This window comes from Sinocyclocheilus rhinocerous, unplaced genomic scaffold, assembly GCF_001515625.1.
Source record: "Sinocyclocheilus rhinocerous isolate Xijiao unplaced genomic scaffold, SAMN03320098_v1.1 scaffold742, whole genome shotgun sequence".
NCBI classification, from domain to species: domain Eukaryota; kingdom Metazoa; phylum Chordata; class Actinopteri; order Cypriniformes; family Cyprinidae; genus Sinocyclocheilus; species Sinocyclocheilus rhinocerous.
The window spans coordinates 1,912,813-1,927,710 of NW_015641116.1; the positions used below are offsets into that span (position 1 = coordinate 1,912,813).

At 36.1% G+C, this 14,898-nt stretch overlaps 1 protein-coding gene and 1 long non-coding RNA gene across 2 annotated transcripts; both read left to right on the forward strand.

Annotated features, from left to right (window-relative positions):
* Position 1: 1 nt before the first annotated feature.
* LOC107754656 (plasminogen activator inhibitor 1-like) lies at positions 2-1,992 on the forward strand (the record flags this gene model as incomplete). Its single annotated transcript, XM_016571193.1, has 7 exons — positions 2-185; positions 347-541; positions 627-825; positions 929-1,029; positions 1,161-1,247; positions 1,351-1,434; positions 1,584-1,992. Coding segments are annotated over 7 exons (897 nt in total), but the record flags the coding sequence as incomplete, so codon positions are not given.
* A 5,733-nt stretch (positions 1,993-7,725) lies between these two features.
* On the forward strand, positions 7,726-9,348 carry LOC107754708 (uncharacterized). The gene is made up of 2 exons (XR_001641611.1): positions 7,726-7,929; positions 8,154-9,348. It is a non-coding gene; the product is annotated as an uncharacterized LOC107754708 (long non-coding RNA).
* The last annotated feature ends 5,550 nt before the right edge of the window (positions 9,349-14,898 follow it).

Sequence of the window (14,898 nt, forward strand, 5' to 3'; positions counted from 1 at the left end):
TCTGGCCAGTGAAGACGGGGTAGAAGTAGCCAGCGGTGTCATGGTTGACCAGAAGATAATCCTGGAAAAGATTTTTAGGTGCAGCCTGACCAAAGCCTTCCAGAGTGTCCCTCACCAAATAGACTTCAGCCAACCAGAGATGGCCCGGCAGGTGATCAACTCCTGGACATCTGACCACACTGGTGGTAAGTATTTTAAAGTCACTTCTATTTTGATTACATTGCCTGTGATGTTCCTCATTTCTACATCAATTTGAATAAAAATGCCTGCTAAATGATTAAATGTAAACTCACTCACCATACACATTTACAAGACGATTAACTGATTTATTGGTTTCATTTCTTAGGAATGATTACTGACTTCCTCCCCTCTGGGGTGTTGAGTGAACTGACACGCTTGGTCCTGTTGAATGCCCTCCACTTCCATGGGGTCTGGAAGACACCGTTTGACCCTAAACTTACTAGGGAACAGCTATTCCACAGAGTCAACGGCAGTGCTGTATCTGTTCCTATGATGACTATGACTTCAAAATTCAACTGTGGTGAGTGTCAACGATTTGTTTAAAGGAACTGATGAGAAAATTAAGAAATTTGTAATGGTTATTTACAAAATTTTTCTCCATGTAGGTGAGTTTGTGACTGAAGACGGTGTGGACTACGATGTCATTGAGGTGCCTTATGAGGGGGAGTCACTAAGTATGCTTCTGGTGATACCATTTGAGAGGGATGTGCCTCTTTTGGCCTTGAACAAAGAGCTGAGAAGCAGCAGGATTCACCAATGGAGAAAACAGATGAGAAAGATTAACAAACAACTTGCTATTCCAAGGTAGCGCATCTATTTCTGTGAACCTGTGTAGGATTTTTATATTGTGATGAACATATTAAAACACGAAGCCTAATGTATGTGTTATATAACGATGATATCTCAGGTTCTCCATGGATACAGAAATTGATCTGAAGTCCACACTGAGCAAGATGGGTCTTGGAGACATTTTCAGCCAGAGCAAAGCTGATTTCTCTCGCATTACCAGTGAGTATTGGAAATTGTCAGATTTCATTTTTGGCAATGCTGTAGCTGTTGTGTTAAAGAATAAATGTTGATGGATTCTCTTTTTTTGATAAATCTAATAAAGTTGTTTCTCTCTCTTTTTGTACAATTAGCTGAGGAACCTTTATGTGTATCCAAGGTCCTTCAGAGAGTAAAACTTGAGGTGAATGAAGAAGGAACCAAAGGCTCATCTGCCACAGGTACAGACACTGAATTGCAGTACACTACAACAGTTATTTAACTGTCATTATAGTGAAACCAAAATGCATATTTTACTTATTTATTTTTTCTGTGATTCCACAGCGGCTGTCATCTACTCTCGCATGGCTGTTGAGGAGATCAAACTAGATAGACCCTTCTATTTCCTTATTCAGCACAAACCCACTGGTCAGTTGTGCTTTCATTTCGTGTGCTTTCATCTTATTGCATTTAATTTTGCTTGCTTTATCTGGATAGGTGTCAGTGTAGGTTTTTGTTGGTTTGTTTGTCTGTTGGTTGTCTCCCTTAATAGTAATATCCCCGGTTTAAATTCACAGGTGCGTTGTTGTTTAGCGGTCAAGTGAACCAGCCTCAGGAATCCTAACAGACCGAGGTTGTACCTGAAGTAACCATACAAACAGAAGGACCAAAGAAACTGCCAACAAGTCTGCACACAACATACTACTGAAGTCAAGAGATGCTTATAGTTCTGTTTTAAAATGAAAGGGGTGGGGGTGCCGAACTTTAATAAGAAACGTATAAATGTTTATTCAGTATGTGTCCTCTGCTATGGGGGAGGAAAGATCTATACTATAAAAAGAAAGCATTACTGTTTGAAACATATGTCTGAAACAATCAGGGACATTTAATGAACAAATTTACAGCCTCTGCAGACAGGTTCTACATGCACTAATAATTTGAAGAGTGAATTAATTTGTATGCTTGTTTAATATGCTTATCTTTTTTAAAAGTTGTATTTTACAGTATTTATATTAATTTATTGTCGAATGTTATATTTTCTTGAAGACTGTTTATTAAAATTGTTTTCTTTTATAATAAAAGCGCCCATACGCGAACATGAATTAGTTTTACGTTCTTTATTTAATTACTTTGGAGCTGGCGACATCTTGTGTTCACAGTTTGGCAACGACAAAAAGTCAAATATATTGCAACACTTCAGATAAATGGAATGTGTAGATACGCTATTGGAATAATAACCTTTCAGATAATGCACGCGTAGCACTAGCTGGCAGTACAAATAGCATTGTGATTTCATTTGTCATGATTGTCGCAATGAATGACCCAAACTGAGCAGCATGAATCTGGGTAAGATTAAAGTTCTTAAACCCACCCTATCTCCGTTACGATGGAAACCTGAATCAGCCCCGTTTTGTCATGGCAACAACATCTGAACATCGTAACTTACCCTGATGTCAGAGGCAAAGCTGTTAAGTTTTACAAATAGATAAGAAAAACACTTTATCGCTTTCGAAAACGTAAACACATAAAACATAAGTTATTTTTTGTTAGAAGTGGGAATTAATTTCTTGTAAAGGCAGCAAGAGGAATTTCTGCAAGAGATCTTGTGGGGACAGGAATGCGCAGAGCGCATGCGCGCTGGTGATGATGACGCTACCCAACTCCTCTCTAGTGACGAGAAGTCCGGCTTGATTCTGGGAATCGGTTCTTTCAAACTGTTCGTTTAAACGAACCGATTCAATTGTTCCTTCATGCCATGCCATAACTACGTCATGCTCAATCGTGGTCCCTGACGTCTCGACGCAGCATAGACTATGTTGTCTGCACATATTGCTGTGTATTACGAGTTTTCGAATAAGTTTCATTAATACGGATGTTTACTGTAGTGTTCTAATTCTAGTGTTCAATTCGTGAACGAACCGGTTTAACTGATGCATTGAAAAGATCCGACTCAAAAAAGCAATTCGTTAACGAATTGGGTAACGCTACTCCAGGCTGCTTCAATGGGGCTCTGAAACTACGAGCAGTCAATTAGACATGTATTGATAATATCTTGCGGTATTGACCAATAAGCGGTTTGCTGTTCACTGAAAATACCTGACTGCTCTCAATAAGCCGTCAAAATGGTAAGTTATACTCTTATAGAGACATTAAGCTGCACTTTTCAGGCTGAGCTAGCTAGCTAAGGCTAAGTCTGTACAGTCAGCTTCCTGGACACCTCAAACCCTGTTTAAAAATTCACATCTCACCTGTCGGGCCCTAGGTGGTCTGTTCAGTGTGGACGCTTTGTGTGGTTTAACTTACATCTCTCAAATAAATTAATATTTTCACGTTGTCATGTATTGCAAAGCGTTTGTTCACTAGCCGGTCAGTTTGACAGCTGGATTTAATATGTTAAGTTGGCACTTTTAATTAATCACCTAAACGCTGTTCACAGCTTGGCGTTCATACGAAGCATTTTATGAATACTTAAACTTTAAAGCTGTCTTTTGACTCTCGATTCGACCCGGAAACGCTTGTCTAGTTGCTGCTTTGTATTTGAGTGTGAGATTCAGATGAACTTGAGTCAGAAGATTGCCTTTAATCCCACACAGTACATTTCACTGCGGTTTTTAGAGTCATAACAGCGTGTTCTCTCAAAAATATTCCGTTATAGAAGTATTTCACAACATATTTCCTTTGTTTAATCAGTTAAGCATGAAAGGAAGTGCTGCACTGAGAGATAATATCCAACACGCCATACAACAGTGTTTACTAACTGAAGAAAGCACTAATGATCATAGCAGAGGGTAGCGAAATGTAATGTCTGTTCAACATTTCCCTGTTTGCCATGTTCAGTAAACTGGCAGACCAGAACTTGCTTTTGCTTTGATGAGATCTACAAACACATGTAACTAAAGTATCAATCTAAAGAGAGCATTTATTTCTCAAAATAAGACTCTTTTGTTTTTTTCCCCCTCTTTCTATGGTACTAGAAAAACAGCAGAAAACATTCATCGCTGTAAGTAACGATGTGTAGTGTAGCAATAGATGGTGATCTGATTGTTTCTTCTGTAGATTTTCATGTTCTTTATTAACCGTAGAATTTCATGAATGTGTGAATTTAATGTCCAATGTTTGTGTGTTTAAACTACTAACAATTGTTATAAGTCGCACTGATCAAGTAAAAACAGTGCATGGTATTAACAACCTTGTCTGTATGTGTGGATGCTAAATTGTCACTTGATTTGACCGCTAAATATGGACTTGAATCCAGGAACACTTTTTTTTATAGCACTGAAGAAGACAGTCTCTCCTTCCCTTAGGAGGTTACTATTCTCGTCTCTGGCCTCAATTATTTTTTTTCCCACATCTCATCCTTTTCATGTCTTTCTTTTTTTGGATATTAAACATGTACATTGTTCAGCTGAGCCTTTCATTGCCAAGTACAGTGCATCATTTTTAGACTATTTCAAGGGCTGATGTAGGCTGATAAATTCTGACACAAAGTATAAGTCCTTAATTTAGCAAGCTGGTAAGAATGTTCCACAATTAAACTAATGTGTGCTTTAGAGTCGTGTTCCATGTAATAGTCTTATGGTTTTTAGTCATAGTGTGTCAGACTAGTTCTTTGATCAGAAAATGTGATAGTTAGCCTTTCGAGTGGATTGAGCTGAATGCACCGTGTTGGAAATGTGGGCCATGTCTGATGGGAGCAGATGCAGTGCTCTTCAGCTCTCCTCTTAAATATTTAACACATCTGAAATGTATAGGCCAGTTGCAGCTCACTTTCTAATTTTATAATGATGGATGACGCTGAAGTTCTTTTGAGAAAAAAAGAGGTAAACCTTTTTTCCTTCTTTTTTTTTTCAATTTTCCCATTACGCCATCATCCTTTCTGATAAGTCAGATGCTGGTTATAAGCACAGTTCACAACATTTTAATCATCATTTGTACATGGGTAGTTGACAAATAACATGGACATGAACTTTTTTTTTTTTTTTACCAGCATCAAGATTTTAGGTTGTAATTTATTTAAATGTGTAAGGTAAATTGTATATTTTAGGTCAGTTTTTTAAAAGGTTTTTCACTAGTTTTAATCGCTTTTGGCCTTTTGCTGGCCTAGTTCTGTGGAGGTGTGAATTTTAAAACTAGTAGTTTCTAATTTAATATGAGGTCATAAAAACTGCATGTGTAATTATTATCATATAACAGGCTTTTAATGAAGTATAGCATGAGGCACACTGCAGCATGTACTTTTAACAACACAATTTGTACATGGGTAGTTGACAAATAACATGGACATGAACTTTTTTTTAATTTTTACCAGCATCAAGATTTTAGGTTGTAATTTATTTGAATGTGTAAGGTAAATTGTATATTTTAGGTCACAGTTTTTTAAAAGGTTTTTCACTAGTTTTAATCGCTTTTGGCCTTTTGCTGGCCTAGTTCTGTGGAGGTGTGAATTTTAAAACTAGTAGTTTCTAATTTAATGAGGTCATAAAAACTGCATGTGTAATAATTATCATATAACAGGCTTTTAATGAAGTATAGCATGAGGCACACTGCAGCATGTACTTTTAACAACACACATCCAGTTTTTAGTGAAAATTTGTTAGTATATATATATATAATATATATATGTGTTTTATTATTCAATTCAGTGTTATTGTTAACTGCAACTTTTTACCAGTAAAACCATTTTCATTAATCATCAAAAAGAAAATCTAAATATATCTAAATGAAAAACAAACAAAAAAGCTTAAATTATAAATGTCTTGGCAACTGTCTGAAATTAAATAAGCTTAATTTGAAATACTAAAATAAAAAATCAAGCTAATAATAAATATACTTTTTTTTTTTTTAAAGTACTAAAGTACATAAGAGTACTAAAAGTTAAAATAAAATAAAAATTACACAAACAAAAAAGCTAATAAATACTATAATACTACATAAATAATACTAAAATAACACTGCTCCAATTATTTATTTCCAGAGACTGGTTTGTTTATTGATTTATTTAGCTTAAAATTCTCCGCCATATGGAGTATTGTCTGGTTGGAAATAACTTTTTTTTTTTTAAATGCATTCCTCTCCTGTTTCTCTGTAGATGCGCTTTATGCTTCTGTTCAGCCGGCAGGGGAAGCTGCGGCTCCAGAAATGGTACACGGCTACAGCTGAGCGTGACAAGAAAAAGATGGTCCGAGAGCTCATGCAGGTGGTGCTGGCCAGAAAACCTAAAATGTGCAGCTTTCTGGAATGGAGAGATCTAAAGATAGTCTACAAGAGGTAGAAAACCACGAATGCTTTTGATGCCTTTGTGAGACAGAAATGTCGGTTGCAAATATGTCTCTTGTTGTCAGTTTCTTACATACACATAAAAGGTTGTACTAAATAAAACGTAGTCCAGGTACACAGACTATACACCTTTTTTTTCCCCGCTGACCTGTTCTTTTTACTCTAAATGTCTAGTAACGTGTACATCAAACTATTGTGAACGATGACTCATTTATTGCGTTGTTGTTGAGCAGTAGAATTGTTTGAAACATCAAAATACATTTCATATCTAGTCTCCTATGCACATACACTCCAGCTTTGACTAAATTCAATAGGAACCTCTCGTGCCCCTTTGCATTGCGTAATAATAAGCCCTTTTTGTATGCATCTAATACTGTCACTGCACTCAAGATAGACAATAAAAAGAGGTGTAGAGAGGTGGTCATTGTTTTTGGTCACAAGGGGGCACTAAAAGTAAAGCTGCCTTGTTCTTCATTGTGACGCTTGTTTTTGTTTTTCACCTGCACTCCGTCTAATATGCAGTGTTGGGGAAAGTTACTTTTAAAAGTAATGCATTACAGTATTGCGTTACTTTACTAGTTACTTGAAAAAAGTAATCTGATTACGTAACTCGCGTTACTTGTAATGCGTTACCCCCAACACTGCTAATATGTACTTGTTTTGGCAGCTACTTAATGTCATTGAGGTTTGATTTAGAGTTTGATTTAAGCACCGTCACTATAACATTTCTGCAGTCATGCATCCATGTTGGGTAATTTCTTATTGCGTTTTCGTTGGTCACTTCCACACACTAAGAAAGTGTGAAGACTATTTCAGAGGTAGTGAAGCAACACGCATTGATCTAGTCACTTTCATTTCATTGTTGTCAGCAGCACTCACCATGTCTACTCCCCAGGCATCCAACCAGCACCTGCTGTGTGTTATTGCTTTCAGTTATCACTTTTTATACTTCCCTATTTGTACTATTAGTTTTTATTACTATTTTGAATGAGCTTTTATTTTTGTTTTTAATTTTATTCAATTGAATTTTATTTTTAATTTTAGTTTAAGTTTTAGACATTAGTTTTTAGGCATGTGCTTTTTTAGTTTTATTCCTTAGAAATATTTAGGGTTAATTTGTTTTTAATTTCGATTAAGGTTTAGTTTTAATTATTTCTAGGTAGTAATTTTAGTTCTTCTATAATTATAATTATAGAATTAATATAATTTTATTTATTAATTTATTGCATTCACACACACACACACACACACACATACTGTATTTTTGATTAAGAAAAATGCAGCCTTGGTGAGCATGACTTCTCTGTACTGTACTTGAATACTCATTAAATAATATAGGCATATAACTGCTGTCTTATTCATATTTCTTTGAACTGGAATTTTGACTCCGTTGGATTATTTCAACACATTTATGTGACACTCATATATAGAATATTACCAGATTCTTGTGCATGTAAACAAGATTGTGCTCACGTCTCCACTGTTTTGTGTGTGTTGTACCCAATGTAGGTTTGTGAGCTTGACATCATTTTTAACTTTGAGAAAGCTTACTTTATCCTGGACGAGTTTCTTATGGGGGGAGAAATTCAGGACACATCCAAGAAGAGCGTGCTGAAGGCCATCGAGCAAGCCGACCTTCTACAAGAGGTGTGTGTATGCATGTTATTTATGTGTTTTTGAAAGATGTTTGCATGGAAAAGTCCAGATATGTTCCTTGAATTCTTGTCTTGTGGCTCCTTATTCATTTATATCCTCTTAACTCTTCAGAGTATTGCACATTGTAAGCTGCCAAGTTAAGTAATCACTGCATTGTGTAATGTACACTGTGAGGATCCCTCAATGGAAACCCTTGTCTCCTTTTCTCCGGACAGGAGGATGAGTCACCCAGGAGCGTCCTAGAGGAGATGGGGCTGGCCTAGTACTAGTTTCAAATGCAGTCAAGACAGATGGTAAATTTTGGTACTACTGCGACATGTGGGTTTATGTGAAGGGGAGTTTGTGAATGGGTCCAAAGCGTGGGAGGAGAACAGGGGAATAAAAGAGGGTAGGTGGGGTTAATTTTGGTACTACTGAGATCAGCATGTGATTGTATTTCAATTCCGACCTTTTTTTGTCTTTTACATTTTAAAATGGCTGCCTAGCTGGGATCTCATCTTTCTTAAGAGACACTGTAGAAAGAGAGTTGCGGATAGACACTCAAATTTAGCAATCAGAAACATATTTAGAAAAAGGAGTTGAGCCTTGCCATTTTAACAACAGGTCATGCAATCTCAGCTTTTAGTTTTATTTCAAAGAATGATTTATTGTTACATTGATCAAGTGACCTGCTTTGGAAAAACCTCAAATTGAATCCAATGCCATTACTATACATCTACTGTAGCTGCTCAGGAAACAATGACATTGACCATCCAGCCATGTTTATTTGTGTGAGATGCAAATATTTGTACTTGTACCACTTTAAAATGAAGTGCTATTGCAGCATATGGACCATAAGTAAATCTACTAATGTTTTTTTTTTATAATGGATCGATTTTGAAGATATATTCACCAAACAGGAGGAATATTTAATAGACCTTTTTAAATGGCTACAATACTGAATTGACTATATTCAGTATTCATTTCTATTCATTTTGTTTTGTCCTTTGAGCCACAGTAGTAAAACGTCTGAATGTGTATTACTTCGAGAACAGGGCACTGAATCTCAACCACAAAATGGCGTGAAAGCTCTTTCCTGTTTGTCTTGGTCTACATCCTGCTTTTCAAAGACGTGTTTCTGACTGTAAGCGTGGCGTTTGAGTTATAATAAGTAAGGGAGTATTTGTAGCTTGTTTCAGATAACAAAAGAGGGCTTTGCTATTAGGTGTGATGTATTTACATGGCTTTTTAAACGTGGTGTGAAATAAGGGAATATTTTGAGATTAACTGTTTCTTTTTTTTTTTTTTAAAGCAATTGAATAATTCAGCATGAAGACATGTTTTTACCTGTGTAAAATCTGTCAGGTAACCAAAACAGAATTATGTGTGAATGTAATTTTATAAATAATAAAAACACAATTTTAGCCTAAACTTTCAAGTACATTGATATTTCTTCCTCATCTCTTTTCACGTTTTTATTATTTTTCAGTTTATTCAGCCTTTTTTTCTTTTTTAAATATAACCTTATACCTAATGACAGCAGTTTGAGTTTCTAGAGGAAACTTGCAGAGCATTTCGTCCAACCTGTTTTCACATTTGCTTGCTTTTTTTTTTTTTTGTACATCCATCATGCCATGACCTCTGTTGGTATAATGTTTGCAACGTCAAAAAAAAAAAAGAATGCTTTGTCAGGAATTTATTATTATTTGTGTGTGTGTGTGGAGCAAAGATAAAGAGTGCTGAAGAGAGAAAATGAGAGAGAGAGTGAGATTGAGTATGTAAGTGGATGAGTCACCAGTCGCTCGTTTGTGACAGTGGTGCAGTGAAGCTGACTGCACCACCATTGTGGCAAGAAAAAGACAATGAAAGAGCAATGGGAAATTAGAAAAAGAGATTACAGCCGGGTGAAGACACATGTGCATATAGTGACAAAAGAAAAAAAATTATGTTGATAGAGTCAGTGACAATTTAACAGATGTAAGTCACCACACCACAGATGTTCAAGACAAAAATAAAAAAAATGTTTTCAGTTTTGTGTGAACTAATAATTTGCATTGGTAATATAAAAGGTGCTTCTTTTTCGACTGCACTTTTCTCAAAGTGTCTTGTTATTGTCTGTTTGTGTTTCCTTCCCTTGTTTGGGGATTTATGAAAACAGAAATCTGTTGTGATTTTCACCACAAACGATTTAACCCTCAGCGTGATTGCAGCCCTCCTTCCTTTTGTCTAAATATAAGCTCAGCTGTTGATCAGAGTGTCTTCCTTTATCTCTCCTCTCAGTAGAGATGGACAGCAGACCGTTTCTAGAGACACTGTCATGTGCCTTTCAGCTTTTCACCCTTCTGTCAAATTGCATTTCTGCGGCACTTAGTGACTAATTGTGTATCCTGTGGTTTTTCATGCAAATGCAATGTGTCTTGGTCTTTTTAATGGATTTAGGATTATAATGCTTGTTTACAAGTCCACTAATGGGTTTTTCCCCTAATATTCATGTAGTGCATGAAATTCTGCATAAAATCCTTTATTTTATTTTCCTGTATATTTGCAGTTTTAAAGGATTATTGGTTGATTGATAATTGATTTTAGGTAAAGCACTTGTCTTTTTTCCCCCTGTAAAAATATAAACATACAGCTAAAAACATACAGCTAATTAAAAGTGGGCCTAAAACAATGTATATTCAGTGTATGGCTATGCATATTTTTTTCCCCTTTACTACACTATATAAATGTGCAAACATTGTACCTTTAAGGGTACTGCTTATAATAGCTTGTTGTCCTTAAGAGAATAGTACGCACAAAAATTTAAATTTGCTGAACATTTACTCACCCTCAGGTCATCCAAGATTTAGAAGAGTTTGTTTCTTCATCGGAATATTTAGAGAAATTTAGCGTTACATTACTTGCTCACCAATGGATCCTCTGCAGTGAATGGTTGCCGTCAGAATAAGAGTCCAAAAAGCTTATAAAAACATTGTGATAATCCACAAGTAATCCACATGACTCCATCAATTAACTGTGTTTTTGATAAACAAATTAATCATTAAGATGTTTTTAACTTCTTCCGGCTAAAATATGAGTCCTTTATCTATAATATCGCTTTTCCCAGTGAAAAAGTCGTGTTGTTTGAATCAGGAGAGAAATATGCACAGACCAAGCACCGTTTACAAGCGAAAATAGTCCAAAACGAATATGTCAGTGGATGTGAGAGGACAGAAAAAGATGGAGAAGGTGTTATTATGGATTCTTTTGTCCAGAAGTGACATTTTTAAAGTTAAAACATCTTGATGATGAATTTGTTCTATCGATTGAGCGTAACCCTGTATATTCCTTTAAATGTACATTTTTATACCTTATCTACCCCTAAAGCATACCCTAGGTACTAATATGCACCTTTTAGTGATAGATAAGATGGTCCTGCCCCGGTGACAGTTCATGCTCATTTTTTGATCATGTGTTTACAATTGTCCACAATCTGTTGGCCTTCGTTGCATCCATGCCATATTATTTACCTGTAGAAATTCACAAGATAATGGAAATTCTGGAAACTCCGAGCCAACAAAACATACAGCCTCATCCTCAAAGTGGCCTTTGCAGCAGATGCATTTCTGCAGTGTGTAATTTGATGAGTAAGTCATTATAATTGCAAAGTTAATCAAACTTGTCTTTGAGATTACCTGAAGCAGTGTTTAGCTTCTGTGGAGCACATTTTATGACAGTAAGTATAATATGCTGGTCTCGCACTGATGGTTTGATGGATGACTGCCCTTATTTCTCCCCTGGATGAGTCTTTTTTTTTTTTTTTTTTTTTTTCATTGATCTGGCACCAGCGCATCTCCAGTGGAAAGTTTCTGCCAAGTGCCTCTGTATGTTCTTTCTCTCTCTCACTTTCTCCCCCACCTCCTTCCTCCCATCATAATTGCCTGGCTTCTCTGCCTACCTCATGATGAATTTTTAATGCCATGTTGTTACTTCTTTCCCATTATCCTTATGGACAGTAACTCTTCATCCACTATAAAGAGTGAGTCTCACCCTCTCTTTACCTTTCTAAAGGTGACTCCTATGAGGTTTAGGCTAACCTGTGAGACCTTTCTGGAAATGGTGCCCTATAGAATCTATCTCTGTCCCTATGAGCAGTCCATTCAGTAATACACTGTATTGTAATTTGGCCTTATTGTTTTGGACTTGCCCTTTAAATCATGTAAGGTTATGACATTTTCTTCCATCCATTTTTCGTTTGGATGACTGCCAGTGTAAGCTGATCTTGGGACAACGTTTACAGGCAAACCCACCCTAGAGCTTCCCACCTCCTTAATGAAATGTGAAGAACGCTCCAGGCCAACACACTGATGGACTTGGCAGAGATTGTTTTTAGCGGAGGCGGGACATATGGGCTTTCCGTGGGTTTTCCCATTATGCTGATCTTTTTTTTTTTCTTGCATTGGGGGTGTTGGGTTTTGAGTAATAGAGAATGTTGGACCGATTCGATATTTGATCAAGAGAACAAAGTGCATTTTCATTCCTCTGTTTTCTGGGCAAGCCTTCAGGGCAAAGAAATCATGTTTGTCATTTTGCTTGTGTGCTGGTGCGCAGGTGTCACAGGAAAGGAGTGTTTTTCTCTTTGATCAGTGCACATGCTTTTTTTTCTGGCATGTCATTGTACAGAATTGTGTACAATGTGCACGATTGTATTTAACACACATTGTTAGATGTTTCTCTTTTTATTTAATTGAATCGGGTTGTATTATAGAGTCTATTAGACTGAATTTGACAATTGCTCTTCCCAGTAGCTGTGCTTGAATAAGTGAATATGACAAAGGATTGTCAGTGTGTGTTGGAGGCTGAGGGTTCTGCAGTAGAGCGAGTATGACTCACCTCTCAACCATGTGACTCATGAATCATTGCTTCTCTGTGGGCTGCGCTCTTCTTATCAACCTCTCCGTCGCCCCATTCTCTCTATTTCTCTTTCTCTCTGCCACCCCCTCACTTTCTTCATTAACATTATTATTGACTACCTCTCGCCACTTCTTTGGTAACTCTTTATTCCAAGCCTTTCTGTTGTTGATTACAATTTCATTAGTAATTTTAATAGTCTGTCATTTTCTTTGTCTTTGTCTAATTTTGTTTCCCTAATTTTCTGTCCATTTTCCGAAAATCTTCATCATTTTCTCTTTTTATCGATCTGTTCATGGGAAACTGTAGCTGTCGCTACTTGTTTGTTTCCAGCATTGTCTTGAATAGTTGTTGATAACATTGTGAATTGAAAGTTCCTGGTGTCAAGTGATTAAGTGCTAAGGGCTTTGCATATGAAGTTACCTGTTCACAAAACCATGTTTGACTGCTGTCGTTGTACCCTTGAGGTTGTCATGTAATCACTTTTGCAGAACAGTCTAGTAAAGAGATGGAATTATATTAATTATGGGATTAAAATAATTATAATAGGAATAAAATGTATGTTAATATGAGTAGTGGTAGCCTAATGGTTAAGTGTACAAGGTTAAGTTGGAGCCAAAAAAGACAGGTCACAGTTCTGCTCTGCCATGTTGTTGTTTTAAATAAAGCGCTTAAATTCAGTTTGTTCTGGGGAGATTGTCCCACAATCACGTTGAATTAAAAAAAACATCTAAATGCACTACAAAAATCATATTCTTCATCTGTATTTTTGTGTAATTTACCAGTCAAAATATCTATAGATGTATGACTTACTGTCAGAGAATGACTGTATATATATATATATATATATATATTAAGGCTAATTAAGAACTATTTCAAGTCATTTATTATAGTGTGGTAACGAATTAAACAGGAGTAAGGACAAAAGTAATTAGTTTGGGCTTCATGTACTGTGTATGGGCTTTTTAGTTATATTCTTTCAAAATAGTTGACCCAAAAATGTAAGTTCTGTCATCATTTAATCACCCTCATGTTGTTCCAAACCTGTATGATTTTCCTTCTTCCGTGGAACATAAAAGAAGATATTTTGAAAAATATAAAAATAAACAGAGAAATAAAAATGTCTCAGTTTTTTATTCATACAATGAAAATCTATATTGTTTGGGAACCATTTGACTTTCATTGTTTCAAAACATGAGTGCGAGTAAATGATGACAGATTTTTTTTTTCTTCGGTGAACCGTCCCTTTAAATTTATTTACATGAATACAAAGCAAACCTCACTCCAGGGTTTCCGCGGGGTCTTAAAAAGTCTTACATTTAAGTTGTATCAAATTTAAGGCCATAAAAAGTCTTAAATTGTACAAGAAAGTCTTAATTATGATTTCAGTCGGTCTTAAATTTGGGGACGGAAAGACCAGAATTGCGATATGGCTTTATGTGACGGTTAAACTTCAAAAGGCTATGATTTCATTAAATAAACATGTGTGCTGAGCCTTTCAGAGTCGGTGCTGTGCTGCTTTGTGTTCTGCTGTTACCGGGGAAACCGCAGTATTTCTGTTGTTCCGAAAGCTCCTCCTGCTGGCAGAGAATGAATGTGCATTTTCAATAAGCCTGTTTAATTGGAGCAGGATATTCCTGCAATAACGGAGGCTGCAGTTTCTAGGACCCTATAGTTTTTTTAAATTATTTAATTATTTTAATTAAATTTTTTTGTATGTATATATTAGCAGCTCATACTATTTTATAGCACTTGCTATTCAATTTTGTATATTATTATTTTTAAGGAATTATGTAGTTGTTTAATTGTATACCCTTAATTATTGTCCTAACCAACTCCTAACCCTAAACATACCCGTTGGTAACCGCAAATACTAGTTTACAACGTCCAGCAGCACAGTGAACGGTTTTGCACAGCTAAATAGGCTAAATGGAGATTGCTGACAATGCCTCACACACTCAAATTCACGCCAGCTCTTACATCAAAAATAAGATGGAAAGAAAAAAATGGTTTCCATTGATCTAGTCTTTGCATCTGTTTGTTTGATGTTTGAATCGGGTCTCATCTGTTGGAATAGAATTGGCTAGATGG